Genomic DNA, 27,562 nt, shown 5'->3' with positions numbered 1-27,562 from the left:
TGGTGACTATGGAAACTGTATTCAACAACCAACGTGATGTGTGCTCTCAGTTGGCCACCAAGTTAAGGAACTGGAATGCAAAAGGGGGAAAAAAAATTAAGACTACAAATCACTACTTTGTGCTTTTTCAAAGATATAAAGTGATTAGAAGAATTGCAATGAACTGAGATATGACTTAACAGACACTAGACAAGACAGAATAACATTAAATTAGCAAATCAGTGGCTTTATTTCTACAATTATCCAAACAGTAGCTTATTATATTTTACACAAACATTGAGAAGTTTATTAGCAAATATGTTTTTAAAACATGTTTAAAAGTTAATTTTCTTTACAGATACATTACAACCAAGGGATTAAAAATAATCTTATTTTCTCAGTCACTTTAAGCAAGTTAAAAGGTGATAAATCATGTTACTCAAATTATATTAGCCTGTGGTAAATCAATAAATGGCACAAATGACAGATTACCTGGAAAATAGCATTTTGATAAAAAAAAAATCATAATAACAGAGAGACCCTTGCAAAATAGGCTGACTGTGGGTAATATACTGTGACATCATCACGTGTAATAAGGTGAAACAAGGCACTTAGATGAGGTAAGACGTCTTACTGAATCATCAGTGCAGTCAAAGCCATAGACTGTTATACCCGTCTGATATAAGTTGTTGATCTGACTTGAACTCCTTCATAAGCCTAAATGAGGAGTCTTCTATGAACCTAACTTGCATGTGGAGAACATGCAAACTCCAAACTGGAAGGCCCGAGGTAAGATTCAAACCAGGGACCTCTCGACTGTGAGGCAGACCATGCTGCTGTCAACCATTATGAGCACGCGAAATACATTTTAATGTCACTCTTAGGAGCTGCTCACGATGGGCTCACTGTCTTTCTTCCTGTATAGGTGCTTCCTCAGGTGCCTGGCCACACGCTGCCACCTGGAGAAAAACATCCGATGAGTCTGAGAAACAGTCTGAATGACTACTTTGCTTGTGTACCTCTCCTGTGCGTCGTTGTACTTATTCAGCCTGTCTGCCTCTTCCTTCTTCTCCTCCATCCACCGCCGCAGGAGATCCTCCTTCTCGCGCCAAGCCTGTGACAGCGCCTCCTTCAGGCTTCTCTGCTCCAGGTGCAGGGCGGCCAGCTCTTTAGTCTGACGCTCAATGGTGTACTCATGTTGGTTAATGGTTGCCTTTAGGTCATTTCTTGCTTTAGCCAGAGTGAGAGCCTCTTGGCGGTGGTGGGACACACTGAATTGGAACGATAAAGAATTGGTGATTCGGCTTACTTTAAACATAAGGGCAGAACCATCTAAAATTCACAGGTGGTGTTCCGCAGAGGTCTGGTTTGGGACCGCGGCTGATTTTTCTGATTTTATTAAAAGTTACCCAAAGCATTTAGAAGTTTAAACCCTACCTGAAAAGTAAGATGTTGAAAAGTTACAACCAATAAACAGGAAGTTGCATGCTGCCAAACTCAACAAACAATTTCACATTAGACCCTTTTAAAAATTACAGGGGTCTTCAGGTATGCAAGGGTCTTAGATGTTTAAACTGTACTTATACTTAGATACTGTAGGAAGTTGAAACATTACAACCAGTGCATGGGAAGTTGTACACAAGCAAACTCAACAAATACAGCTTCCTGTGGGTGCCGCAAGGGACAAACACAACTTCCCATACACAACTTCCATAAAGTCAGAACCATCAAATAATTACACGCGTGGTAACGCAGGAGTCTTCTGGGACCACAACTATTTTTCTGATTTTATTGAGACGGCATATGAAATAAAAATGTTTAACCCATACTTGCAAGGAAGTCAAAAATCACTACACGGGAAGTTGCACACTATCAAACTCAACAAGCAACCATTATTAAATTACATGTGAGGTATCACAGGAATCTGTTTTGCAACTGCAACTAATAATGTATCCAATCAAGTTAAATATTTAATCCATAGATGCAGGGAGTTGAAAGGTTACAACCAGGACATGGTGAGTTACACACCATCAAACGCCACAATTTCCCTGGCTGAGGTCATTCTTACCGTGACTGCCAGTGCTGCAGCTCAGCATCTTTCAGATACAGGACAGTGGACAAGTCGGAGACTGTCTGCGACAGCTGAGGAGACGCAAAACCCAAGGACTGACCATGAAGACACTCCAGAAGTTCAAAGGTTTATTCTCTTCTTACCTTTTCAGCAAGATGCTCACTTTCTCTAAGGCTGAGTTGAAGTAATCTGACGTTCTCAACTTTAACTCCACCTTCTGAGCTGTAAGGTAATTTTGACATTTTATTTGTCCAACAATTCGGGTAAAGGTGACCATCAAAATAAGAGTTGACGTTTCTAACCTTGTTGCCTGGACTAAAAACTGCTGGCGAACTTCAAAGCGTTCTTCCAACTGAGACACTAAAACGATTGACAATTGTGACTTAAGGCAAGTAGATGGATAGAATACTTCAAATGTAAAAAAGAAGAATCGTACAGGTTGTATAGACGCCTTGGTAAGGAAGTTTCTCTGCTTGGTCTCTGAGTTGCAGTCGAGCACGCACATGACTCTTCCAGCGCTCCATGTCAGTTCACAAAAACATTGAATTTCCCTTTCTGGCTCACTAAATGGAGTTTTTTTTTCTTTTCTTAATCTTCCACGCCCGATTGTGTGGCGGACGGTCAAACAACAGCTGATTGTTTAAATGCTGCTGTCAGCTGATGAATGCCACGCCCACAACTGGAACCGTGTTATCCCCCCTTCAGCCAATCAGCAACTGGCTAAAATAATCGTTTAATGATTTTATCATTTTAGTATTTTAACACTGTAATCCTACATAGAATGTCGTTATATAATATTTCACGGCATCAAGTTTGTTGTAAGCGGTAGAAAATGGATGGATGGAAGTTTGTTATATTTTGCGTGTGGGATTTTGTTTTTTTATGTGCATGGTAAAGAGTAAACGGATGTTATTTTCTCCTTCCGTTGGCCAGCAGTGGTAGAAGAATAATTTAATACATCTTGTGATAAGGCATGGTTTTTAAACTGTAAGTAAAATAAAAATATAATGACATATCTTCCACCCAGTTCTTTCCAGAAGTATGGAGAATATTCTTAACCTTGCTAGAACGAGGGGTAAAGCAGTACTTCCGGGTTCACGTACTCGTGTTGAACAATTGTATTAATATTTAACGTGCCATAAAATATTATTTACTAACATATAATTTCATTTTTCATTGTTATAATTATTTTACATTTCGAAAACGTACGTGAAAGAACATTTTGGGAGAAAGCGGAAGTCCTGTGTTGTCATGAGACGCGACACCGACTGGTCGCTTAGGGGGAGGAGGAGGAGGAGAAGCCCAACAGTTCATAATGTGGCGACTGCACTTTCGTAAGTTTGACAGCGTGAAACGAAATAGTTTCCATCAGCGTTAACCTTGTTCCCGTGGTCTCGTATGTCGCTTTACAACCAGCCTGGTCCCGAGTGGCAGTGGAGGAGCTCAGCATGCTAAGCTAAGAGACGTGACCAACTTTAGCTACATCGATTAAAGTGTGTTGGCAGCGCCGTTGAAAAACCTGTCTAGGTTTTCTTTTGTGTCTACTATGAGCGCGTCAGATGAGTACAGAGAACCTGGGGACCATGTCCAGGAAGAAAACATCTCCACAGGAGACGACAAGGATGTAAGTAGAAAATGTCTGCTATGGATAGAATCATTCACTCACGTCATAGGACTAAAGATAGACTATATAAAATAGACTATATACTATGAATAGTTTTCGAACACTAGACGGACATAGAGCATCACAGTCAGTTGTGGACCTTCGGTAATAAATACACTGTAGTAACATTGTTTTAAGAAGAGTGTATTTCACAAAATTGATACAAACAAACCCCTTTATGCATTGTGATGTGTAACACCAGGACTGTGGCAGTTTGGTCTAAGACACAGAAGAGGGAGTTTATTTTAAAAAAAGAAATCAATCATTTTTGTTCGATCTTTATTATGTACAGCACTTTGTTACAGCATTTTTTTAAAAGTGCTCTAGAAATAGTTTAGTTGAAATGTGTTTGATTGTCTCTGTTAGCCATTTTTCCTTAGCTTTTCTGTATCAGTGCAATGCATCATGGGATTTATTGCTTCTCTAGTTACCATCGGTTGGTCACTTCTTTTCTAAATGGTTTGTGGGGTACATTGAGAGCCCTATGTAGTGTTTCGGGAGTGATTCTGAACACATAGTATGTGTTTGACATGGCTTAATTCAACACACACACTTTCTTGATGCTTGTGAAGGACTCGGCCATGTGCTCAGGCAGCAGCAGCGAAATCAAGAGCCGTGCTGTGGTCAAGTACTGCGCCGCCCCACCTCCCAGCACGTATGCCCTGCTACAGGAGAAGACCGACCTCAAGCTGCCCCCTGCCAACTGGCTGAGAGAGAACTCCCAGCTGGGCACCGCTGGCACCACCGTGTTGGGCTCCAGCAGCAAGGGCAAGCCGTTTTCAAGGTATCAAATGTCTTTATGGTGGACTAGAGGTTAGCTTGCTGCCTCACACCTGACAGGTACCAGAATCTCGGCCTCCGCACCGAGATTCGAACCACAAACCTCAAAACTGTGATGGGCTGCCACTAGAAATTAATTTTAAGAAATGTATTTACTACAAATAATGTATCTTTGGTCAATAATCTACAGTAGTGACATAGTGACAGGCAGAACAATTAAATGCTCTTCCACTAGATGGCATAAGTTACAAAATTAAGTGTGTGCCCACTTGTGACATTTTGTTTGGTCATGTAAAATATGTGACTGAAATGCTTTTTTGCAGTTTTGGGATGGCGTATGAATTTATCGACTGCATCGGCGATGACGTCGACGTCGTATCAGACTCTGAGGTTCGTGGAAAAGACCACGCATTTTTGTACGCGTCTCTTTAAATGTGCCGTTAATACTGACAGTCGTATCTGACAGAACATCAAGAAGCTGTTGAAAATCCCCTACAGCAAGTCGCACGTCAGCATGGCCGTTCACCGCATAGGTCGTACCCTCCTTTTGGACGATCTGGACATCCAAGAGCTCTTCATGAGATCCTCTCAGGTGCCACATTCAAACAAAACAAACAAACAAACAAACAGTATGGGTAATTGGCAGTCAATTAGTGAATAAATGTATTTTGGACACCCTGTATCATTCGTGTCTACGTTGCAGACGGGAGATTGGACGTGGTTAAAGGACTTTTACCAGCGGCTCATGGATCAGAAGTGGCAGAGAAAAAAGAAAAGCAAAGAGCAATGGTATCAGAAAGCCATCCTGTCCAAGTTCCTCTACTACAGGCAAGTTCTTCTAATCACTCAAACAAAAATAATTTTCCATCTCATCCTGCGGTTCATTTTATACTCAAATTTTTGTGTTCCTTGTAGTATTAATGGGGACTGTGCAGCCGAACCTGTTGCGGACAACCTGAACGACGACGAGCAATGTGGGGCGCAGGAATTCGGCTCGTCATGGCCCACCACCTTCACCGGCTCTGATGCTGACGAGACGGCTGCTTGTAAACAGGTCGCTTAGCGATGATTGACATTACTAAATTGTGTTTCTTCATTGGCGCGATACATTGCTCGGGACTGAACCCTGCCAAATAAAAATGTGCTAACAACTGATGCCCCCCAAAAAGGTTTATGATTGCCTATAGATGTCACAAAATGGTGTCAACGCACTACATGAAGCTTCTCAACTCACCTCAATGTAGTTTCTTGGCACCAAGCTGCCACAAGATGGTGGCAAAGCACTACATGAAGCTCCTCAACTCACCTTTAACATAGGTCCTTGGAGCCAAGATGCCACAAGATGGTGGCAAAACACCAAGTGATGCTCCTCAGCTCACTTTAACACAGTTCCTTTGCACCAAGATGCCAGAAAATGGCAACAAATCAATACTTTTATGTTAGACATGGTTTTGGCCTGCACACAAAAACATGTACAGTACAGACACAAAATAGTTACATTTTCTATACACTTTGCTTGAAATTATTTTTTGTGTGTGTGTGTTAAAATGTGTTTAAAGTGTGTGTAAAGTTTGTGGGAGGAGTTACAGTGTAAAAAATCTTTTTAACAGATATTCACTTATTGCGCATGGGGAATGTATCCCCTGCGATAAACGGGGGTTCACTGTAAGCCAGAACAAAAGGTGACTTTTAAACGACTAAAAACCCTTTTAGGAACGTGTGCCCATGGACAGCAAATTCGCTCTAGGCCAGGTGACGTCGGTGCCCCAAGAGCAAAACCTCCCAGCACTCTTTAATGAAGGAGAAAATAGTCAGGTAAGTTCATTCTGTCTCAGCAGATTTGATTGAAATCATCAGTTTAACTTCTTTATTGTACTTCACAGGGTCTAAGGAACGACTTTGTGCGAAACATCATGTGGACCTTTGAGGACATCCATATGTTGGTTGGCTCCAACATGCCGATCTTTGGAGGGGGCCGCTACCCGGCAGTCAGCCTCAAACTCAGGTTGGAATTTTGGAATGTTGGTCAAAGTGCAGCACGACGGAGTAGTGTTTAGCTGTTCTGAGGTCAGGGGCTCGAACATCAGCACTGAAAAGTGTACTGTAATTCTTGATCCTTGGGGAATTTTGACAAAAGCATCTCAAGACTTTAAATGGTTTTAAATAAAAAAAAAAAATGCTTAACATATCTCCATTATACACACTAACACACCAATCTGTACAATAACTTCAGCTAACAAGAGTCTTTTAATTCAAGCCAGTGTGCCATCAAATTCATGTTGAAGCTGTTTCTACATGTCTTAATGTCTCGCTTCTGTTATTTTTTTCCAGGGACAACAATAAACCCATAAATATCCTGACGGGTATCGATTACTGGCTCGACAATCTGATGTGTAACGTTCCCGAATTGGTCATGTGCTTTCACGTCAACGGTATTGTTCAGGTAAACATCTGAATTTGTGTCTCTTTGACATCCTGCCCTTGTTACATTTTCAACGCGCACGCTGCAGAAATACGAGATGATAAAAACAGAGGACATCCCACATCTGGAGAACTCGACTTTTTCCACCAGGGTGGTGAAAGACATCGCTCAGAACATCCTCTCTTTTCTCAAGTCCAACTGCACCAAAGAGGGTCACACCTACTGGCTTTTCAAAGGTAGCACAGCAGAGACTTGCATTTAAAATGTTCTCACGTTTTTAACAATCTCCTGTCATGTGTCATTAGCTAGCGGGAGTGACATTGTGAAGCTTTATGATCTTACGACACTGTGCGAGGAGGCCGAAGAGGAGAAAAGCCACAATCCCTTCACGCTTCCTGTGGCCGTGTTGCTTTACAAGTAGGAAAATGTCTTCCATTGTTAAATAGACAAAGGCAAAAAAATGGCGCTAACTGGTTTGTTTTGTGCTTCAGAGTGGCATGCAACCTGATGATCAAGGCCAGAGAAAACAGAAAGCACTACGGCACAATACGAACTCTGCTTTTAAACTGCATCAAACTTCTGGATCAGGACAGGCATCCCCAGGTATGGTTTCTTTCTATCATATGTTGTGGCAACGTGTTACAAGTACCCCCAACTTTAGATACATAGCCATTTCAGTGAATTCTAATACCCTTTTATTTCATTACCTTCTCATTTATTATGTTTTATACAATGCAGTGCTATTTTCTTTACATAATTTTTGGGGGGTGCTGTATTGGATTTATAGCTTTTCAATTCATTCTGTTGGGAAAAATAGATTTGCCTTTACATACAAGTTTAATTGGTTGCGTGACCACACTTGTAACTCAAATACTTGCAACTCAAATCATCTTTCCGCATTGAAATAAGTGGAAATGCCATTAATCTGTCCCCCCCCCCAAAAGAAATTGCAATGATTTCTTTTTTTTGTCAAAAAAAGAAATTCTATAATATTGTACTTTATAAAAACATACACTGATGATATTATTGTGTCAATGACAAATAAAGCTTATAAAATTTTATTTTTAAAAAGTAGTTTCAATGTAGGCTACTGTAGATGTAATGCATATTTTTGGGTCCAGAACAATGTGTTTGAACAAGTTTCATTCATTGAATAACTTTTCTCGCTGTTTTAATGATTCTTTTTTTTTCAACAATATTTTTAACTTTTATCTACTGTGTGCTTTTCTTGGTGGTGCTGAGGATGTCTAAAGTGTATCTTCACTGACAATATCATCTTTGTTGGGAGAGTTAGGTTCAAGCTTGACTGTGGGATGTACTGAGTGTGGTGTGAAATTCAAGATTTCCTCAATGGGACTTTTCCTGTCCCTGGGCTTTTTCTGATCTTTCTTCCACTGTCGCCTCAGTTTTTCCTTCTCTTCTTGAGACAGTTGGCTGATGAGGGGCTTCACAATTTTTCCCCTCTCTCTTCCTTCTCTGATAACTGTAAAACACAAGAAATCATAAAATGACAAATTCCCATTTAAGAATGTGAACATTATAATATAATAACTGGAAAATGAATTGTTCTGTTGAGATGTATTTCCTCTCTTCTTTTTGCAATGTATCAGAATCAGAATCATCTTTATTTGCCAGAAAGTAGTTGGAGCCGCTCTAGTACGACAACAGAGAAGAATTTACAGAGAACACTTTTGAGACATAAAGACATTGAGAAAAACAGTCACTGAGCAATAACGGGTTGCTAGTTATCTGGTAATGCCGGTACAATTAAAAACAAAAAAAATATTTTTAAATTTTTATTTATTTTTTTTTTTTTTTGGGACAATTGTGCAAAAAGATGCAGAGTCCTCCAGCACTTAGAGCACTTTGAATGACTAATCTCGCAATAGTCCGGTGCAATGACCATTGTGCAAAGGGCGCCGAGACTTCAAGGTTTAAAGTGACGAGCAGCGCGATAATCTGGGACAATGTTGATTGTGAAAATGTAGCAGATACTCCTCAGTCGGTGTGCAAATGGGGCAGATGCTACTCTGGCATGAGTGACCAGTATTGGTCAACAACAGATATGCAAATAGTGCAGTTCTAGTTTTACTTTGGTTGTACCACCTGACACAGAAAGTGTACCAGCCTACATATAAGTTGAAAGTACAGTAGTTATTTTTAATCGGTATTTGACAGAGATCTACAAACCTTTCAGGTTTAGTCCAAAGAGGCCACTTGACGTCCTCTGGTCAATTGTTTATGGCTGCACCACCCTCACATTTAGGAAATGGAAATTGCTGGACTTTTTTTTTTTCTTTACAATTATTTTAACAGCTTTAAAAGTTTGGATATTAGGGGGAAAAACATGCTCTAAAAGACTAAAAATGTAAAATAATGCCAGAGTGTTTTATTTGGACTTCACGATAAAAATAAGATTTTTAATAGTTTTCTTAGTCTACTCACTTGCAGTTGCACCACCTGACATCTTAAGAGCTTGAGAGGCCAACATAAAATAATGAATTTTTTTTATATTTACTGAAATTCTTTTGAAAAAAAAAATGTTTTATAGAACAAAGTGATAGATGTCATAAAGTAAATATAATGGAATCGGGGGAAAAAAATATGTGTGTCATGTCATTGACCCTATTACATTGAATGTAAAGTATTACACAGTTTTTGTCACTTTTTTTTCAATTCAATTGTGCTGCTCCTTCTGGTGTTTGTGGCTCGGCCACTTGGGGGCAGAATATTGCAGACATGGTGACACACATGAAGAAGAGTCTCACAGCTGACTCAGTAAACTGCAGTAATACAAGTCATATTTCGCAAAGGGCAAAGATTATATGCCTGAGTATTGTTATATGGTCTCTCTACATGTGTTTTTCTCCACCGTTTCTTTTAAAATATCTGTTATGTTTATGGCATTTTCCAGCTTTAATTTTTTTTTGCATTATGCCAAACGGACTTTATTCGGACAAAGCTATGGTGTTGTTTTAGTTACATAATGTGTAATTCTCTTTGTTTTTATGTTTAGTTTGACAGTAAACTTTAAATGGGAGTGGAAACAAAAAGCTTGATGAGCTTTAAAAAGAATCTTTTTTTTGTTTGTTTTTAACCAAACTGCTGCTTGTGGTGAAATGAGTTGAGTTCACTGCCACCATATAGCGCTGTAGCTCAAATGTTTGATATTTGAAGGCAAAAAAGTCGTCCGAACGACGGCTTATACCTCGAAAAACTCATAAGTCGGGTCACTTGTATCTCAAGCCACCACTGTACGAGTAAATTGACTTACAAGCTTGGTCGCAGAACAAATGAAATTTACAGGTCACGGAACCACTTTCTTTCTCTCGGTTTCAAGTCCACAAGTCAGTCCTGATCTCTCCCTCTCCACACACGCAGATCATCGCCTCGGCCCACTACATGCTGTCAGAGCTTTTCCAGCTAGATGAGCCTCAGGAGGACGACGACGACGGAGGGGAGTCGTTCCGGGCGTGCGGCTCAGAGGACAGCTACAGTAATGATGACCGCGAAGAGGATGACGAGGACCTGGAGGCGGAGGAGGAGAGCGACGACAGCAGTTCAGACAGTAACAGCCGCACACGGGACGACAGTAAAGCTGTGGCTGTCATCCGCTCTGTGGGAGAGCTGTCTGTCCCGGAGAAATACAAATCCACTCAGCTGATCCGAGTGGGTGTTTTTTTTAAAAGTTTTATTTTTATTGTTTTAAATTTAATTTATTTATTTTGTTTGTGTGTGTGTTTGCGTTTTCATTATCTGTTAGTTAAATGTTTTTTTTTTTTTTTTTTTTTGTCTCTGCAGCCAGGTTGTGCTTTCCCTGTCTCACAAGACAAAGAGGAGCGATGCAGACATGTCCTCAACTACGTATTAAAGGCAAGTCTGTGGGATATTTACATTTTCTTTAACGTGATTACTTTAGGGATGCAGTGCCTCAATGAATTTGAGCGTCTCAATTAATTTGAGGCACTGTGTCGGTTGCGAATGGCGTAAATGCGGATAATTAAAAACGAAGACTAAAAAATAACAGTGATATTAATATGTATGGCATCTGATTTAAAAACGGTGACAAAGCCCAAATGCTTCCGAGTACATACATGGTGTGTTTTATTTATTTAAAAAAAATTATTATACATTCATATTTGCCAGGCTTTAAGACATATTTTGGGTCTCTTTAGTGGGTTAATGACTCTATAACTATGTGCTAAATGTTTAATGTTTGTTTAAGTGCAGTTTTTGCGAACAGAGCCTCACTCTGATTTATGTCAGATATTTTATTTATAGTTCTACATTACATTGCCAATGGTCAATGTTCTTTAGAATTGAAAGTTAATTGTTCTTAAAAAGGATGTACTTGAATTATTATGCACTATAATATTGTTATATCAGTTCCATTTAAAAAAATAAAAATAAAAATACATCAACGATACTATTGTTTATCGTGAAAGCTTGTGGGAAAAGATATCGTCCTAAAAAATTTGCCACCCTGGCAGGCTGAAACGTAATAAATTGGGAGAAAGCAAGAGGGAATGATAACACAAAAATACTGTACAAACGTACAAATAAAAATCTGCAATATAGCAAGACCGCGAAGCAACAACCATCATATAGCGGAAGATTACTATATATGTTCTCCGGATGTTAAGCTGCAGGGACTCATTGTTTCCAGACATGTATCCCGGGACTCACGTAGTGTCAAGTGTAAAATGATGTATTTGTACGTAATAATATTGAGAATGTTGAAGTATTTGAGGGAAAATGGTGTGTTTTTATGACTGTCTGTTTTAAATGGCTGTGTGACTCTGCATAGGGGCTGAAGGCAGTAGATAGCAGCATCAAGAAGGAGAGTGACCTCCCAGCCGTGGACCCCAATACACCCATCCCTCTCAAGTACGAAGACGGGAGCGCTGGCAGAAGCTGCGACGCGGAGAAAGGCATCTCTCCTCTCCTTGAAGGAGGTCACCATCTTATCTGGAATTGCCACAGTAAAGCTGCAGAGATAATCGAAACTTAAGGTTCTAACGTTGTCTGTCTCAGTGGGGCTCTTGCAGGCGGACCAGAAGCATCCGACGCGCTCGGGCATGATTCCCGGCACGTGGCAGCACCAGATGAAGCTGCAGCTTTTCCTCAAGGCCTCCAAGGCGTACTACGTGCTGTCCGACGCCGCCACCAACCTGCTGAAATACGGCCGAGCTTTGCGCTATATCAAACTGTCTCTGCAAAGCTACGGTAAGATTGTTAACCAAACTCCAGAAGTCGATTGCCATCATTTTGCCATCCTTTCTCCTTCCTCTTTTCCGTCCAGGTGCCTATTGTTCCATTGGCGGTGCGCTACACCCGCAGGTGCTGCTGTTCCACAGCCACGGCCTTTCTCTGTGCGGGGACATCCAGCTGATGTTGGCCCAGAATTCCAATAACAGGGCTGCATACCAGGAGGAGTACAGCTACCAGACCAAAGAGGACCAGGAGATCTTACACAGCCTGCACAGGGAGAGCAGCTGCCAAGGTCGGCAACAAAATCGCAATCTAATGTGTTGCCAGACTAGTACAATACAAATATTAGTAATTGGCTCACGTACATTTTTTTTATAATTGCGTATTTTATCAGTTTAAACCATAGTTACACCCCACACTATGACCCCCACTACACTTTAATATCATTTCAAACTCATCTTACAACATTTCCCTTCAAAATAAATGGCTTGCTAATGATTAGATTAAGCAAAAAAAGCCCCGGAATTTTACCTTCGCAACCTGTAAAAATAGCAATTGTCAAGCAATAACGAGACCTCCGTCATTTGTTCGTACCTGCTTGACAGAGCACAAACATGCTGCAAACAACCCGGGCTAAACTTGGCTCCTCCCCGACATACAAAGATCGTCTCTCAGTCGAGGTGTGTAACTTCAACATACATCATTGATACAAATTGTAGTGAACCCTATTGTCGTTTTGCATGGATGTGTTCCAGACCCACCCGCAAAAAGGAAAAAAAAAACCTCCATCATGATTTAAACACATTTATTAACTCATTAAAAAAAACACTTTTTAAACACATTGTAAATGTAAATTTAAACACATTGTAAAAAATTAAATAGTGCGGGAGCATTGGAATACTTTCCTGTTTTTCAGGGCCTAGGCACAATCTTGTGGCATCTTGCGGCGTTACAGAAAAAGCACAAAAACACACACACACAAGTTTTTCAGCAAATAGCTGAGGATAAGCGCCGCGGAAAAAAGCGCAAATAGGTGAATTTGTGACTAGCCAACTGCAGCTATTCAGGACTCACAATTACACTTGTAACCCCTTAGCCTTCAACATGGCGACCGACCTGGCCACGGACCCCGAGTACCAGCTGTTTGTGAGCAGCAAGTGTTACGAGGCCGCCTACGAGCTGCTCGTCTCCCACGCCTTGAAGGAGGAGGCGCCGGATCAACTGGCTCAACTGCTCAAACGGCTGGGGAACATCCGCAACGAGATGGGCGTCTACTACATGAACCAAGCGGCAGCCATGCAGACGGAGCAAGGTAAGACTTAAAATTAACCGGAAACAAAGTTCCCGCATCGAATCGGCGGTCGTCTCTACTCTCGCAGAGAAGATGTCGGTGTCCATCGCCGAGCAGGAGATGTGGAAAAAGAGCTTTGCCTTTTTCGAGAAAGGCATGAAGGACTTTGAAGCCATCGGGGACAGCACCAACAAAGCGCTGCTGCTGTGCAACATGGGAAAACTGATGAGGATCTGCGCCCAGGGCCACTCTGGCGTCGTCTCCGTGAATGACAGCAGAGGGGAGTTCTCCCCCGAGGAGGCTCTCTACTACCACAAGGTGACGCTGAACTCCTGCGCTATGTGTACCCTGCTTGAAATGCATTTCTGCACATCCGTCGTCTTTTTTCAAATACCAGGCAATAGACTACTACCTGCGTGCGATGAGGTCATTGTCATGCCGAGAGAATCACCAGCCAGTGTGGGACAGTGTTAACTGGGAGCTATCCACTACATATTTCACACTGGCAACGCTTCTGCAAGACTATGCGCCGCTGTCCAGGAAGGCTCCGGAACAGGTATCATCTAACGATCGTTCATCAGACGGCCAGCCATATAGTTCTAATAAAATAACATTTCTAGATCGAGCGGGAGGTGACTGAGGCCATGATGAAGTCGCTCAAGTATTGCGACCTCCACACAGAGTCTGCCCGCCAGCCGCTGTACCAGTACAGAGCGGCCACCATCCACCACCGCCTGGCCTCCATGTACCACAGCTGCTTCCGCAACCAGGTGGGAAACGGTGGCAACGACTTCCCTCAACCAAATACTGTATGGGCATTACTAACAAATACAGTTAATACATATACAAACCATTAAGGCCCATCCATCCTTTTTTTTTTTAGTGGGGCTTTTCCTCATTTGGGTTGTGCTGTTGCTTATTAAGAGCTAACCATCAATTTTGTAAATTCCTGGTTGATGCCCATAAATTGCTGTCAATTCCCCATGGAAAGTTTCCCACTTTGAAATTTGGCAACTCGCGCTGCACTACACCAAAGTTAACGTGCGTAAACGTGTACCAGGTGGGGGACGAGCGCTTGAGGAAGCACCACCGGAGCCTGGCGGAGCTCCACTACAGCAAGGCCGTGTATTTGTTCCTCAGTCTCAAAGATGCGCCGTGCGAGCTGCTCCGCGCATTACTGGAGAGGGTGGCCTTCGCAGAGTTCACCATGGCAGGTGCGCTCCACTGCAGCCTGCAGTCTTGCCGCTGGATCGTGCTATTGTAAATAACCTCATCGTGTTTTGTGTCTCGCCGCAGCTCAGAACAGCAGCACGGCCAAGCAGAAGAGCCTGACTGCAGCTCTGGAGATCATGGCGGAGACTCGCTGTGCCTTCCAGATTATTCACAAAGAGCTGCTGGAGGAGCAGAAAGAGGTGTGTAGGAGTTCCCACTGGCTTGTTTACTGATGGTCTGGTGGCATATTCTAAAAGTAGAATTATACACAGCCAGCACAGAACACTAAAGGAAGCATATTTCCCCCCCAGCTTTTCCCCCCACTTTTTGAAACAGTTTCCAGGTGTCTTAATAACATGTCTGTGAGATGTCAAATTACACCACGGATCAAGAATAATATCCCAGCCTGTTACTTGCCAAGTGAGCTAGCCCTCACCTTGCCTCATATTCTGCAGAACTAAGGGCAAGTATGGTTGTTGCAATGAGGCAAGCGACAATGCTTTGTGTTGCGAGCCAAACTTTTAATTCCAGTTGAGTGGGGTGAAAAGAAAACTTGAGCACACACAAATACTACATATGAAACAAGTTTATTTACTTACATTCTCTTTTATTTTTTTAACACCGTTCTATAGTTCTTCATTGAAAATATAACAAAAAATGGTGTTTTTTTTTGGGTGGGGAGGGCTGGAACAGATTAACGGCATTTCTGTTAATTTAAATGGGGAACATTTATTTGGTATGTGAGAATGGAGTTGGTGTCTGAACAACTTAAACTCATAAGTCAGGGTAACGCTCTATTTGAATATACTCTGTTAAAAATGAAAATTTCCATTGTGTGTCCACTTTGGACACTAGGTGGTGCTGCTAACCTCTCTTCTGTCTCTTGTGATTTTTCAGAGAAGCGACGCAGCTCTTCCGGCATCTTCGGGCTGCCTCGCATCAGGAGGACTCAACCTCCAGGAGGTGACCAAACTGACCGCTCTGTTCGAGTCGCGCTTCTCCGACCTGCTCCTGCAGCTCATCAAACTCATGCTGAAAACCAAGCGCAAACCCAGGTGAGGACCCCGGGAAAACAAAACAAAAACCTATTACACACGCAGAGAGCCTCACAATTTCTTGATGTGCAGCAAAAAGGACGAAGAGCTGCTGCAAAGCTACAAGAACGTTTACTCCAAGCTGCTCCGCTGCGACAAGAGCACGCCTTTGCTCGCCCGCGTTCACCTCTACGCCGAGCTACTGCAGCAGCTTACGCCCAACGCAGAAGACTACGGCACTGACATGGTATCATGACGGCACTTTATAAGGTATTACGAAAAATAGACTGAAAAGCTACTTGCACCTTTTTGAAGATGGTAGACTTGTGTTTCAAGTTTCTACATATATGGTGGTTATGCACAACTCCCAAAAAAGTTGGGCATATTCAGCTTTCAGGATAAAATTCAAATCAGATCTCATACCTTTTTGTGAATTTTGACATTTAGCTCCTTGCTGGAGAACAGCAGGTTATGCAAAAAGTTGGGCACGTGCATTCAAAAGTTTACAAAAGGTCAAATTAAGTTCACCTGTTCGGCACCTGCGGATTCACCTATTTGTGGATATTTTCCATTTTCTTTAAAATTTGTTTAGTTTATTTTTTTATCTTTTTTCTTTGTTTTTTTTTTGGGGGGGGGGTGTTATCCACAAAACACTTATTGGGGGTTTATCCAATAATTCCTTTGGGTTGAACAAAAAAAAAACATATATATTTTCTAATGGGCGTCATTCGCTATTCGTGCATTTTACGTTCATCCAGAATCTTTGCCCGAAAGCTGAATGAATATTTTTATCTTTTTGTGAATAGTGTATGCGATTGTACCAACGATCCAATGAGTCATGTAATATATTTTGGTTTCACAAGTAGTACAGTGGTGCCTTAAGATAAGAGTTTATTTGTCCCGTGACCACGATCGTAACTCAAACCAGTCATCTTTTCCCATTGAAATGAATGGAAAACCGTTCATCCGTTCCAGCATCACGCCCCAAAACAACAAAAATTGTCATTTATATTTTAATCAGGAAAAATAGAATGCCCTATTATTGTACTTTATAAAAACATAGAGATATTTACAATTCAAAAGAATTAAATGTTTTTGTCACACCGCATCAATTAAATGCTGCGCCCGTTCGTATTGGCCACCTGGGAGCAGACGGCCATACTGTTCATTAAGGTGTTATTAGGAATCCCACTGTTGTAGGCAGCCCTTATCTCTTTGCAGCAGGGTGTGTCCTACCTGGACCTCAAGCGCTTAAAGGGTTAAAACACCACAATATAGATGCTCCTTAGCGTTAGCAAGCACAGCCCTTACTTTAGGCGGTTGTTTGGGTGTTTTAAATACACAAGGTTTAGTTTAATGTTTAGTTTAACAGTAAGCTTCGTCGGGTGGCATTAAATAGCTTGAAGCCTCTCTTTTGAACAATTGTTCATATTTTGCCAAATTGCTGCTTATTGTAAAGTGTGTCGAGTTCACTGCCACCATACAGTGCTCTTATCTCAAGTATATGCTCGCAAGTCAAAGCAAAAAAAAAAAAAAAAAGGGTCAAACGACGGCTAGTATCTCGACTCGTAGGTGGAGTCACGCTTATCGCAAGGCACCACTGTACAGAAATAGCTCAAAACACAAAAAGTACATGACTAACCGTGGGAGATACCGATTTATAGGTGTCATTTCCTGCCAGATTTTGTGCGATACGTATATGAGCCATTTTAGTGCATCGGAGCCATAAGAAGAGCTGTTGCCTTTCACACAGAGCCCAGCGAAGGTGTGATATTGCGGGCATCCCGCAGTCGGATAAATGACATGCATGACATCAGTGTGATGTAAACAGTACTTTTTAGGGAAAATGACTTTCGACACAACAGGGTGCTAACTCCCAAAGGTGGAATATCACTTAATTTGCGCCGTTTTATACGGAACATGCAGTGTAAAAGGGGCTATTGAGGCCTTCAGTGCTCAATCAATAATGACTTTGCTTATTTTTGATAGCCAAACTTTGTTGCTGAGGAATTTTTTTTCATGTTGCTTCCTCAAAACCAAAACACTGCAACTGTGTACAAATGTGTTGATATTGGGCATGTTTGCTGTGTGTGCTATGGAAATAAACATGTTTGAACTATCTACAACCCCAATTCTAATGAAGTTGGGACGTTGTGTTAAACACAAATAAAAACAGAATACAATGATTTGCAAATCATGTTCAACCTATATTTAATTGAATACACTACAAAGACAAGATATTTAATGTTACATTGGAATTGGGGTTGTACTGCGACATGTGACCATCAAGGACAATGTGGCTTCCTGTTTTATTTAAATCCATCAATAACATGTACATTTCAGTCTTTATATTAGTTTGCAACTGTAAAAGTAATCTAATATTTAGAGTGACACTAGGACAGGACAGCTATTTTTTGTTTTTGCTTTTATGGATGTACAAGAACACATGGGAGTTTTAAAATCACTCAAAAAAAGACCACCAGTCACTGAACAAGGCAGCGGTCGTGTGTGGTCGCTTGCTGGGAGTTGGTTGCTTTCTTGTCACCGCAGCGAGATGCTGAACTGTCCAGAATATTCTGCAGGAGAACTTTGCTCTCACTCTGTGGCAGATTGGAGAAGAAATACTGTGGCACCATCTGAATGAACCTAAAAAGACAGAGGATAGACATTTGTAGTTTTATTAGTTATTCCCAGTCACTTGAACTCTAAATTAGGCTCCTCCCACAAATACAAGCCACTTGCTTGCCTCTTCAATAGCTCTACACCCAGTCGTCATAGTAACGAAATCCATACTTGTCATTGTCATGCAGCCAAAGAAAAACCACATCGTCTGATTACTTGTAAGCCCCCCAAAATAGGACAAATTAGTCTTTGTGATAACTTAAAAAAATTAACATCTGCCACAACACAAACAATAGATTTTTTTCCCCCATGGTTACGACACACTTGTTACTAGGCAGATGTGCTGCATTAGCACATCAGACATGCAAACAAGACATATTCTTAAATCTTGATACGCATCTCTTCTCCTTGGCTATTGAAACCCAGTGACATGTTGACTTAATGCATTCTTTAAATTTGTTTTATTCCTATTCATTTTATGGCTCTTTTTTATGACTGACATTAGTGTCCTTTCATTTTATTTATTTACCTACCTTTGTGTTTTATATGAACTTCTTTGCTTTTAAAGTGCTTTCACAAATAAAGTTGGATTGGGATGGAATTTGACCCCACAATTCTTAGTAAAAATCTCACTCATCTGTATTAAATGTAAAAAAAAAAAAAGAAAAAAAAAAAGAAGTTTTTCCTTTTTGCGCCCACAAATAAATTCATTTAAAAACAGGTTCTGCTGCCACACACTGCAGCGAAAGGACAGGGAGAAACGGCTCCATCACTCACTCTTCTGGTGCGATTGGTGTGACGATGCGGAGACAGTTGTCCAGTGAGAAGGAGTGCTCGTGGAACAGCAGCCACTCCACGGGCTCCGCCGTCAGACTCTTGACGCAGTAACCCGACGGCCAGTGGATCTGCGCCACATGCTTGTTGGTCAGAATCAAGAAGTTGCCCGAGCCGTCCACATCACGCGCCACCTGGTGGGAAAATTTGATTCATTAATTAATACATTCACACCTATGGACAATTTAGAGTGTACAATGAACCTGACGAGATTGTTTTTGCAACGTGGGGGAAGCTGGAAGTCCTCAAAGAAAATCTGCGCAAGCGCAGTGAGAACATGCAAAGTCCAAACAGGAAGTCCCGAGCAGAGATTCAAAGCAGGACCAAAATGGATACAAAATTGAAATCAATTTTGATGTCATATAATGTAATTCATTATAATAGTACTGATTTTGAAATGACCCATGAATACTGGCTGAGTAACAATAACATTAACACCACATGAGGTTTAATTGACTAATTTGTTTTTTGTAATGTTTTAATTTTATTCATTGATTGTGTTCCTGTAGATTTTTTGATGTTGAAATTTTAATTTACATTTTAGGTTTCATTTTTTTGTTGACTTATCTTGTTATAACTTTCATTGTATATTTCAGCTAATTTTGTTTTATTTTGGTGTTACTTTATGTTTTGTTTAATTTGGTTTTGATTTTTTTGGAATTATATTTCTTATTGAATGTTATTTTCCCATTTTTATGGATTTATTAACATTTGTATTTTATTTTTCTGTATATTATTTTTGGTTTAATTTACTTTTTTGTTGCATTTTGTTATTGTAATTTCTTCTCATTTACATTGTTTTCATTTACTTTTTTTATCATTTCATTAATATTTTTCCATGTAATAGTATCTCTTATTTGTTGTGATTTTGATTTGGTTTTCCATTTTTTGTTGTAATTTCATTTTAATAAAATGTTTCTTTTCATGTAATTTACATTTTTGTTAATATTACTTTTTTTAATTTAACTTTTCTTTTTTAAATTACAGTTTGGTTGTAGTCAAATATGGTTTTACTTTTGTTTATATTTAAATTTTATTACAAACACCAATTGACTCCTGCTTCCTCAAGCAACACCACATACAACATACTGTAGAAGAATAACCACATGCTGCTTCACCTTGAGACAACTGCAAGATTATTTGATCCATTTTCTTTCGTCGTCTATCTAACCTGCATGAAGAAGCCGGCCAGCAGAGCTCTCCTGACGTTGACGCTGTTAGCCCGTGAGCTGAAGGCGGGCGCCGACACGGGCAGCTCGATCCTCGCCAGCGTGTCGGCCATGTCGACGTGAAGGATGTCTGCCGCCGTTAAAGCCCCACGGTCCAGGTGGAAGTCGCTACACCACTTGTCCACGTCGTAACCTGACCCCAAGAAAGAAAACCATTCCGTAAGCCATTCACAGTATAACCCTTGCTGATTGGCGCTCTCTCCTGTTGATCCCGCTTCTGTCGCCACATCACCTGGGATAAGCATCTTTCCAGTTACTGTCCGACACTCGAATTACAGTACACAATTTCTAAATAGTATCTGTCCATCCATTTTCTTTCGCATTTGTTCTCAATAGCCGGCCAATTACAGCCTTATTTTTTACTTTTTGGTCCATGTATCAAATCGTTATCGGCATACAGCGGTACCTTGACTTACGAGTTTAATTCGTTCTGTGATAACTCAGTTTTCCCATATAATCAATCAAATTTCCCATAGAAATGAATTGAAACGACATGAATCTGTGGCAGTTTTTCAAGAACTCAAGGTTGAGCCGTAGGGTGGAAACACATCACAAATCAGACAACACAGAAGCAAAACAACTTTAACCATTGTTAATAGTGTTCCTGCTCATCTTAAAATACATAAACATATTTCAAAATAATTCTTTTTAATAGAATTTGTATTTAATTTCCTTTTAGTGAGTGGTAGGGCAGCGCCCTAGCGCCCTCTGTTGGCCAGCCACCAATGCCTACGACAGCAGTGTGAAGAAATGTGACACAGTAGTGGAAAAGAACGGGTTGATTATTTCAGTTATTATGCTGTAATATACAATCGATTGAGCGAGTCTACTGAACTCACGCGGGTCCTGTCGACAACGTTTGAACGCCGTGAAAATGTTGATGAGGGTAAAGTGATCTCCTTCGGGGTGCTGGAACTTAGCGTGACGTCGAGACACGTCCGTCTTTAAGTCATCCGCAGGAAGCTTGAAGCATGTTGGAGCTGTAAGTGGGAGGAATTTTTTTTTTTTTTTTTAAAAACATTATTATTTAGAAAGATTTGCTGATAAAGCAACTATTTCACCTGTGAGCATGGCGGCGATGATGAGCAGCTCGCTGACGCAGTCGAACTCGCAGGAGGCCAGCAGAGCCTTGGCCAGCTGAGGCTGCACAGGGAACTCCGACATGATGATGCCGATCTCAGACAGGTTGCCGTCGTCATCCAGGGCGGCCAGGTAGTCCAGTTCCTCCAAGGCCTGCATCAGACCCTCTGGATCTGGGACAAAGAGAGACTATGGATGTATTCATCCATATATCCTTCCATCAAATGTAATTGAAAGTTAGATTTTCCTGCAGAGTCTGCCTGTCCTTTCTCTGCTGTGTGGGAAAGTGCTCGCTTACTTATGACTTCATCATTTGAGGGGGAAGAAAAAAAAAAAATACATTAAAATAAGTTTTTTTGGAGGAGCGTTTTTGTTTGCTTTTCATGCTGACTTGCTGTCCTTTGTCTGTTGTGCGGGGCAGGTTGTCAAGAATAGCAGATGCAATTGGCACCAGAATTAGCTTTTTTTTTTTTTTTTAATATATCACATCATCTAGAATAATCACAAATGATTTGCCTTTGCAGTTCAGTTTAACAGAAGTAAAAATATGCGTATCACATAGCAGTTCTGTACTGTTTTCTTGCCATGTAAACTACCCAAGTGGTTGTTTTTTTCCCATAAAAGTACACAACAATTGCCTGTGATTATCCTGCTTTTTTAGGATGTGCACACTGTAATCCTCAGTGGTGACCCACTAGGGCAATTCTTTACTGGTGGAGACACAAAAAAAGGCAGCTGCAGATTTAGATTTTATAATCCTGGACTACATCTGGCACACATCACGGCTCAACATTTCATTTGCTATGATAGAAAAAAAAGAAGAGATTTTCTAATCCGTTTGTATTGTAAACATGTTTGCCATGAGACAGTTTTACCTTGGATGCTCTCATGTACGCGGTAGCATGCAGTGATCAGCTAATGGGAGGCTCAGTGTTGTTGTTGTTGTGAGGGTGTGTGTGTGTTTGGGGGTCGCTGCTTAATGAATCTATGACACAAAAGCTGGCCAACACAAGCAGGCAGCTGCCAGGGAGAAGGCTGTCAAGTCACCTGATGCACGGCTCACCAGCTTCCCTAATGGGTTGGAATGTACAGGGAACTTTTCTGTGCTCCTTTGTGTCATCTTGCCTGGCTTGTCGATGAAATCACATTGGCCCAAGCCGGCGATCTCCATCCTTTTCAAAAAGAGCACCGTGGAGGTCACGTCGGACTCCACGATGTGCGGGCGAATGTCGTCCGGAAGCTGTCTGTCCTCGGGATAAATGCAGAAACACTTCCCTACAAGAAAAAAAAACAACAAGCCTACATTCAGACATGTTTGCAGCTTCTTAACTACTGTATTTACTCATAAAGTGGCCTGCGGTGTGACACAACTGCCATTGTGGGGAGTCCATCACAGGGGAGGTCTTTGTGAGAATGCATCTTTTGATAATAGTAAACAACTTTATTGATACAGTAGGTTGCACTAATACCCATCTCATGAACACACTTTAATTCATCTGAAACACTGTTTGCATGTGTCAGTGCTGCTGTTTTGGTTAGCAAACAGTTCAAATGGGCTCAGCAGTTTTTGATGCGTGTGAACAATAACGTGTATAATCTGAGACAGTCAGCAATACTAACCTTATTTTTTCTGAAGGGGAAAAAAAATCTATTCAGAGGAGCCATTTATTTTGTCTGTTCAAGTGGGGGCCACTATTTGTATGTTGTATAACTTTGTCGACTTCTCACCTGTTGGACCAACAAGCTGTTTGCGGCTCCTCGCTTGACTGGCGCTGATCGGCTGAATTGTGACGGTGTTTGTTCGGATCCTCGGGTTGTAAACCTGCAACGTTACACTTTGAGGCATAGTAAGGAATATTTTTTTGTTGGCTCCCAGGCTCCCCCATCCATCCATCCATCCATCCATTTTCTGAGCCGCTTCTCCTCACTAGGGTCGCGGGCATGCTGGAGCCTATCCCAGCTATCATTGGGCAGGAGGCGGGGTACACCCTGAACTGGTTGCCAGCCAATCGCAGGGCACATACAAACAAACAACCATTTGCACTTATATTCACACCTACGGGCAATTTAGAGTCTCCAATTCATGCATGTTTTTGGGATGTGGGAGGAAATCGGAGTACCCGGAGAAAACCCACGCAGGCACGGGGAGAACATGCAAACTCCACACAGGCGGGGCCGGGGATTGAACCCGGGTCCTCAGAACTGTGAAGCTGACGCTCTAACCAGTCGTCCACCGTGCCGCCTCCCCCATACAGTCATTTACAAAAAGATGTCTTAGATAACTAGTGTAAAAAAGGCTAAAGGCGTGACTTGTGCCCCAATTAAAATGCAAACTAAAGCCAAGGATCAACACGATGCGCCCAGTACACGGAAAACCGAAAAGCAAAATTTTCAATCCATTTAGTCTGCTTGTGGAATTATTTTGCAGGTGTTTTAAACTCACCTACACAACTTTAAAACTCAATTCCCCAAATTCATTGCATTGGCGATGGGACATTCCAAAGCTGTATATTGATTCCAGTGAACTCTACAGTATTCCTGCCCCAAAATGCTGTGGTTGAGCATACTGCACACTCGGAACACTTGTGTGTTCCACTTAATTTGAGTGGATAATTTGGATGAAGATTGTTTGCGCCTCTAGAAAATTTGCTCCCAACTTACGTATCTTTTCTCCAAGCCCACATCGATGACAAAGTTAACTGAGTTGACAGCCCAAAAGAAGTCCTCATTTGGGCTGGCGGTGAGCAAAACCCTTCGTGTCCGACTTGGGTCATTCTCGCCCAGGGTGGTGAGGGTTCCAGACTGGTCAGGGTGCACGGCGATGGGCAGGAATCTTCCCAGGTTAGGGGGGAAGCTCAGGCTTTCATGATGCAGGATGTCAAGAGCCAGTTCTATCTCCTGGTAGCGAGGAAATGAGATTTGTTCAAGAGCAGTGGTTCTGAAACATTTTACACCATACGCCAGCTCCAAAAATACTTAGCTCTCCAAGTAAGACCGTAAGAAAAAAAAAACACTTTGAGAGTCACTTTTCTAGAGTGATGAGAATTGATTACATGATTTTACCTGACTGGTGACCAGAAATACGACCACGTCCCCATCCTCCTCAGAGCGGTGGATTTCCAGGACCAGACGCAGCGCTGAGCAGAAGTAGCTTTCGCCTGTATCGCTGTAGACCACCTCCCCTGCGGTCCGACTGTCCAGGTCGATCACGGGTGGTGGCCCCGTGGTTCCGGAGAAGAGAGACAGATGTTTGGGACTGAGCCTTGTCGCGGTGAGGAGGACCACGCGGAGGTCCGGCCTCTGCAGGGTTATGTTTTTCAGCAGGCCCTGGAGAATGTCAGTGGCCACAGTCCTCTGGTGCACCTGGTCCACCACCACCACAGCGTAGCGCTCCAGCAGAGGGTCTGACATCATCTCTCTCAGGAGGGTGTCATCTGTACAGTACCTGCCATGATTGAAGCAGCAGAAGAGTCAGTTATTGGTCTTGGCCTGAGAATTAGACAGTAGTAGGTTGAAAACCTGCTGCTGGCTAAAGATTCAAATCTAGGGAAGAGACCTGTCTGGTTCCTGAGCTATGTTCAGGTTTCCTTGAGCAAGGTATAAAGCCACCCTAAATGAGGAAATCCTAATCCTAGTGTTCCAGTAAAGGGTCTGACAGCATTCAAAAACCTGCTGCTGGTCAAAGATATGGAATGAGGGAAGAGACATGTCTGTTTTGCGCCTTGCTCAAGTGCACCATGGCCATCCCTGGAAGCAAAGCTGCCAGTCCCCATTGTCCATATTTCAGTCTGTCCTGGGTCATCTGGTTTTGCTCTGCAGATGGTCTCAAACCTGCAACCATCAGATCCCCCAGCAAAATCCTTAGAGAGGAGACCACAAGCGGGCTGCCAGGTTCCTGAAAACCTGCGCCTGAAGCCTGTTTTCCTCCAACATTTCTCTGGTTAGATGGAACTGTGGTTGAGAATGCAGACTAGATTTGATAACCCATGACCAGTGTAGGAATATTCTAGTCCAAATAACAAATGCGCCACCTTGGACCCACTGCTCCACTGTGCCCCTACAGGATGGCTTGAAGGCACAAGTAAGATCTCATGAGGTGATTGGTTCAGTGTGGTCTCGCCTAATGTTTCTGTTCCCCCCGCGATGGCGTTTTTTATTCGCGCCCACCTGAGGACGGTGTCGTCGGCGCAGCACGTCTGCAGGGGGATCCTGTAGCCGACCTCGTGACCAATGTTGACGTCCATCTCGTCGGCCACCCTCAAGGCCAAGTCCACTGCCTGCTGCGCCTGCGTCTGACTGCACGCCACCGTGCCGTGCCGGAACTGGAGCGACAGGCAGAATTCGGTACACCACTCGGGAATCTGGAAGACGGCGCAGATGACGCCACAATACTTTAAACCGGCGTTTATCATGGAGGTTACGCTCCAGATCGACCACAATCTGTGATGTTGAGAGACTATATGAAAATCTTTATTATTTTTATTTGGAATACGTATTCCCTAGTGCCTGGTTTTACTCTCTCAAGATGTCTATTTGTCACTCCTAGTTGAAGTTTACTGTAAAACTAGCTGCTAAAACACAAGAGAAGTTCAACCAAATTATACAAGTTTTGCTAACGAAAGGCTGCTAGATTAATGCTAACATATAATACAAAACGCCTTCGACGAGCTAATGCAAATGAGCATAAATGATACTGTAATTAGAATCATGGAGCATTATAGTTGTGGCACGTGGTAAGCTACGACACCGAAGGTGTGGAACTCTAAATTCGGACGTGATATATCACTTTAAAATTTGCGATATAGCGGGACACAAACGATTAATCGGGGGTTCACCGTAGTAGTGGTAGTGTTGACTTCAGCGATCTGCTAAGTACTCACTTGAGAGCTCCTTCCAGTTGCAGTAGCAGCTGCGACAATGACGACTTGTTCTTTGACCAGCGCGTCCATGAAGTCCCTCTTGATGTTCCAGATTGAAAGATGTTTCCTTTCCTTCAGCAGCGTGTAAAATCTGGACGAGTACGGCAGTCCGTCGAACTGGTTCAGCTCCAAAACGCCGTCATATTCTTCCTTGTCCGAGCCTTCAAAGGAGTCCTGTACGCTCAAAGTGTCCAGCGCCATCGGACCGGCCGCTTCGGATCTCATCGACACACCAGTGGAAAACTGTACAGCTATGGAAAGAAAGACTAACCGGGCGACTGGCCCAGTGTTGTCATGCGGCCACTAATCCCATACAAGTGTCGTCATCAACAAATGACACACACACACACACACACACACACACACGCTAGTGTAACAACACAATGAGACTCAGAGGGTGGGGGTGGTGGATATTTACAAAACAAAATTCTGTATCAACTGTTAATTTGTGTGACGACACGGACCCAAGCCTTCACATCCTGTTGTGTTATTTGTGTTGATACTGAGAGACAAGCACACACTCGTGCCATTACGTGAGACGTTTTTCTTCCAGTTATTATTATTATTCTCATGTATGTTTGTCAATGTAAGTCAACGTATAAAGAGGTTGCCCTTGTAATATAGGAACGAAGAGGGACTATCTAGATTTAGTATAATTGTACAGTAGTCGTTGATATTGTGGTGGGCCTTGAATTTGGTAGCTGCGCCTTCAGTGGGGACTTATCAGACTTAATCCAACATTTAATACCACCACTATCACATAATTATATAAACCATCAATAGTATACAATATTCAAGCGCCGGCGACGATGAGTTGTGGCCACCCCCACCGCTCATGGACGAATGCCCCTTCGGCCACCCCAAAAAATGTCCGGAGGCGCCCCTGCAAAAAATGTTGACGTCGCTGGCACTCGATGACGAAGTTGAAATTTGATTGGTTAAAGAAACAGTCCCGTTGCTTACATCGTTTAAGAGGTCAGCACGACTGCTTCTCAAAGACTTGAAGACATGGCGCCACAGAGGCTGAAACCTGACTGGACTGAAAAAAACAAAAAACACTAGGAAATGAAGAGTCTAGATTGTTGTAAATACATAATTTCATTGTGCAAATTTTAGAATTGAGGTTGTTAATGTAAGCTAGTGTTTATAATCGTGTTTAACCCAGCAGAGAAGGCCAGGCCGAGCACAAGCACCCACCACTGGTTGATATATAAA

The 27,562-nt window shown here is 42.1% G+C and overlaps 3 protein-coding genes across 8 annotated transcripts; 1 reads left to right on the top strand and 2 right to left on the bottom strand.

The window, feature by feature from the left end:
* Positions 1 to 230: 230 nt before the first annotated feature.
* si:ch1073-143l10.2 (uncharacterized protein LOC565165 homolog) lies at positions 231 to 2,695 on the bottom strand. Of its 2 annotated transcripts, XM_061690426.1 has the most exons (6): positions 2,487 to 2,695; positions 2,353 to 2,410; positions 2,194 to 2,272; positions 2,048 to 2,121; positions 999 to 1,250; positions 231 to 938 (listed from the first exon to the last, which is right to left on the bottom strand). In XM_061690426.1, the coding sequence occupies exons 1-6, from the start codon at positions 2,572 to 2,574 to the stop codon at positions 860 to 862; spliced, it is 630 nt and encodes a 209-aa protein (XP_061546410.1). In that variant the 5' UTR covers positions 2,575 to 2,695; the 3' UTR covers positions 231 to 859. The 2 variants fall into 2 exon arrangements, with proteins under 2 accessions (XP_061546410.1, XP_061546409.1); XM_061690425.1 differs by having other exon boundaries at positions 2,353 to 2,695.
* Positions 2,696 to 3,312: 617 nt separating this feature from the next.
* On the top strand, positions 3,313 to 21,789 carry edrf1 (erythroid differentiation regulatory factor 1). Of its 3 annotated transcripts, none has more exons than XM_061689619.1 (26): positions 3,313 to 3,674; positions 4,286 to 4,497; positions 4,817 to 4,883; positions 4,960 to 5,085; positions 5,197 to 5,321; positions 5,409 to 5,547; positions 6,207 to 6,308; positions 6,377 to 6,498; positions 6,825 to 6,936; positions 7,004 to 7,151; positions 7,221 to 7,332; positions 7,407 to 7,518; positions 10,297 to 10,584; positions 10,717 to 10,788; positions 11,723 to 11,870; positions 11,950 to 12,141; positions 12,218 to 12,418; positions 13,223 to 13,438; positions 13,506 to 13,735; positions 13,815 to 13,973; positions 14,038 to 14,187; positions 14,478 to 14,631; positions 14,719 to 14,829; positions 15,527 to 15,684; positions 15,757 to 15,933; positions 20,301 to 21,789. In XM_061689619.1, exons 1-25 carry the CDS (start codon positions 3,597 to 3,599, stop codon positions 15,904 to 15,906), a joined length of 3,684 nt encoding a protein of 1,227 aa, XP_061545603.1. In that variant the 5' UTR covers positions 3,313 to 3,596; the 3' UTR covers positions 15,907 to 15,933; positions 20,301 to 21,789. The 3 variants fall into 3 exon arrangements, with proteins under 3 accessions (XP_061545603.1, XP_061545602.1, XP_061545600.1); XM_061689618.1 differs by lacking the exon at positions 20,301 to 21,789 and adding an exon at positions 19,007 to 19,950; XM_061689616.1 differs by lacking the exon at positions 20,301 to 21,789 and adding an exon at positions 19,007 to 19,950 and having other exon boundaries at positions 14,714 to 14,829.
* Positions 17,111 to 26,976, bottom strand: LOC133409514 (putative pre-mRNA-splicing factor ATP-dependent RNA helicase DHX32). 3 transcript variants are annotated; one of them, XM_061689620.1, is made up of 11 exons: positions 26,309 to 26,976; positions 25,596 to 25,789; positions 24,492 to 24,873; positions 24,090 to 24,326; positions 23,157 to 23,250; positions 22,476 to 22,703; positions 21,410 to 21,601; positions 21,188 to 21,328; positions 20,291 to 20,481; positions 19,063 to 19,253; positions 17,111 to 18,309 (listed from the first exon to the last, which is right to left on the bottom strand). In XM_061689620.1, exons 1-11 carry the CDS (start codon positions 26,570 to 26,572, stop codon positions 18,147 to 18,149), a joined length of 2,277 nt encoding a protein of 758 aa, XP_061545604.1. In that variant the 5' UTR covers positions 26,573 to 26,976; the 3' UTR covers positions 17,111 to 18,146. The 3 variants fall into 3 exon arrangements, with proteins under 3 accessions (XP_061545604.1, XP_061545605.1, XP_061545607.1); XM_061689621.1 differs by having other exon boundaries at positions 25,596 to 25,750; XM_061689623.1 differs by having other exon boundaries at positions 22,554 to 22,703; positions 26,309 to 26,975.
* Between the last annotated feature and the right edge of the window lie 586 nt (positions 26,977 to 27,562).

This window comes from Phycodurus eques, chromosome 11 (genome assembly GCF_024500275.1).
Source record: "Phycodurus eques isolate BA_2022a chromosome 11, UOR_Pequ_1.1, whole genome shotgun sequence".
NCBI lineage: Eukaryota > Metazoa > Chordata > Actinopteri > Syngnathiformes > Syngnathidae > Phycodurus > Phycodurus eques.
The sequence above is the reverse complement of the archived record's forward strand: the minus strand, read 5'-3'. Positions and strand labels throughout refer to the sequence as shown.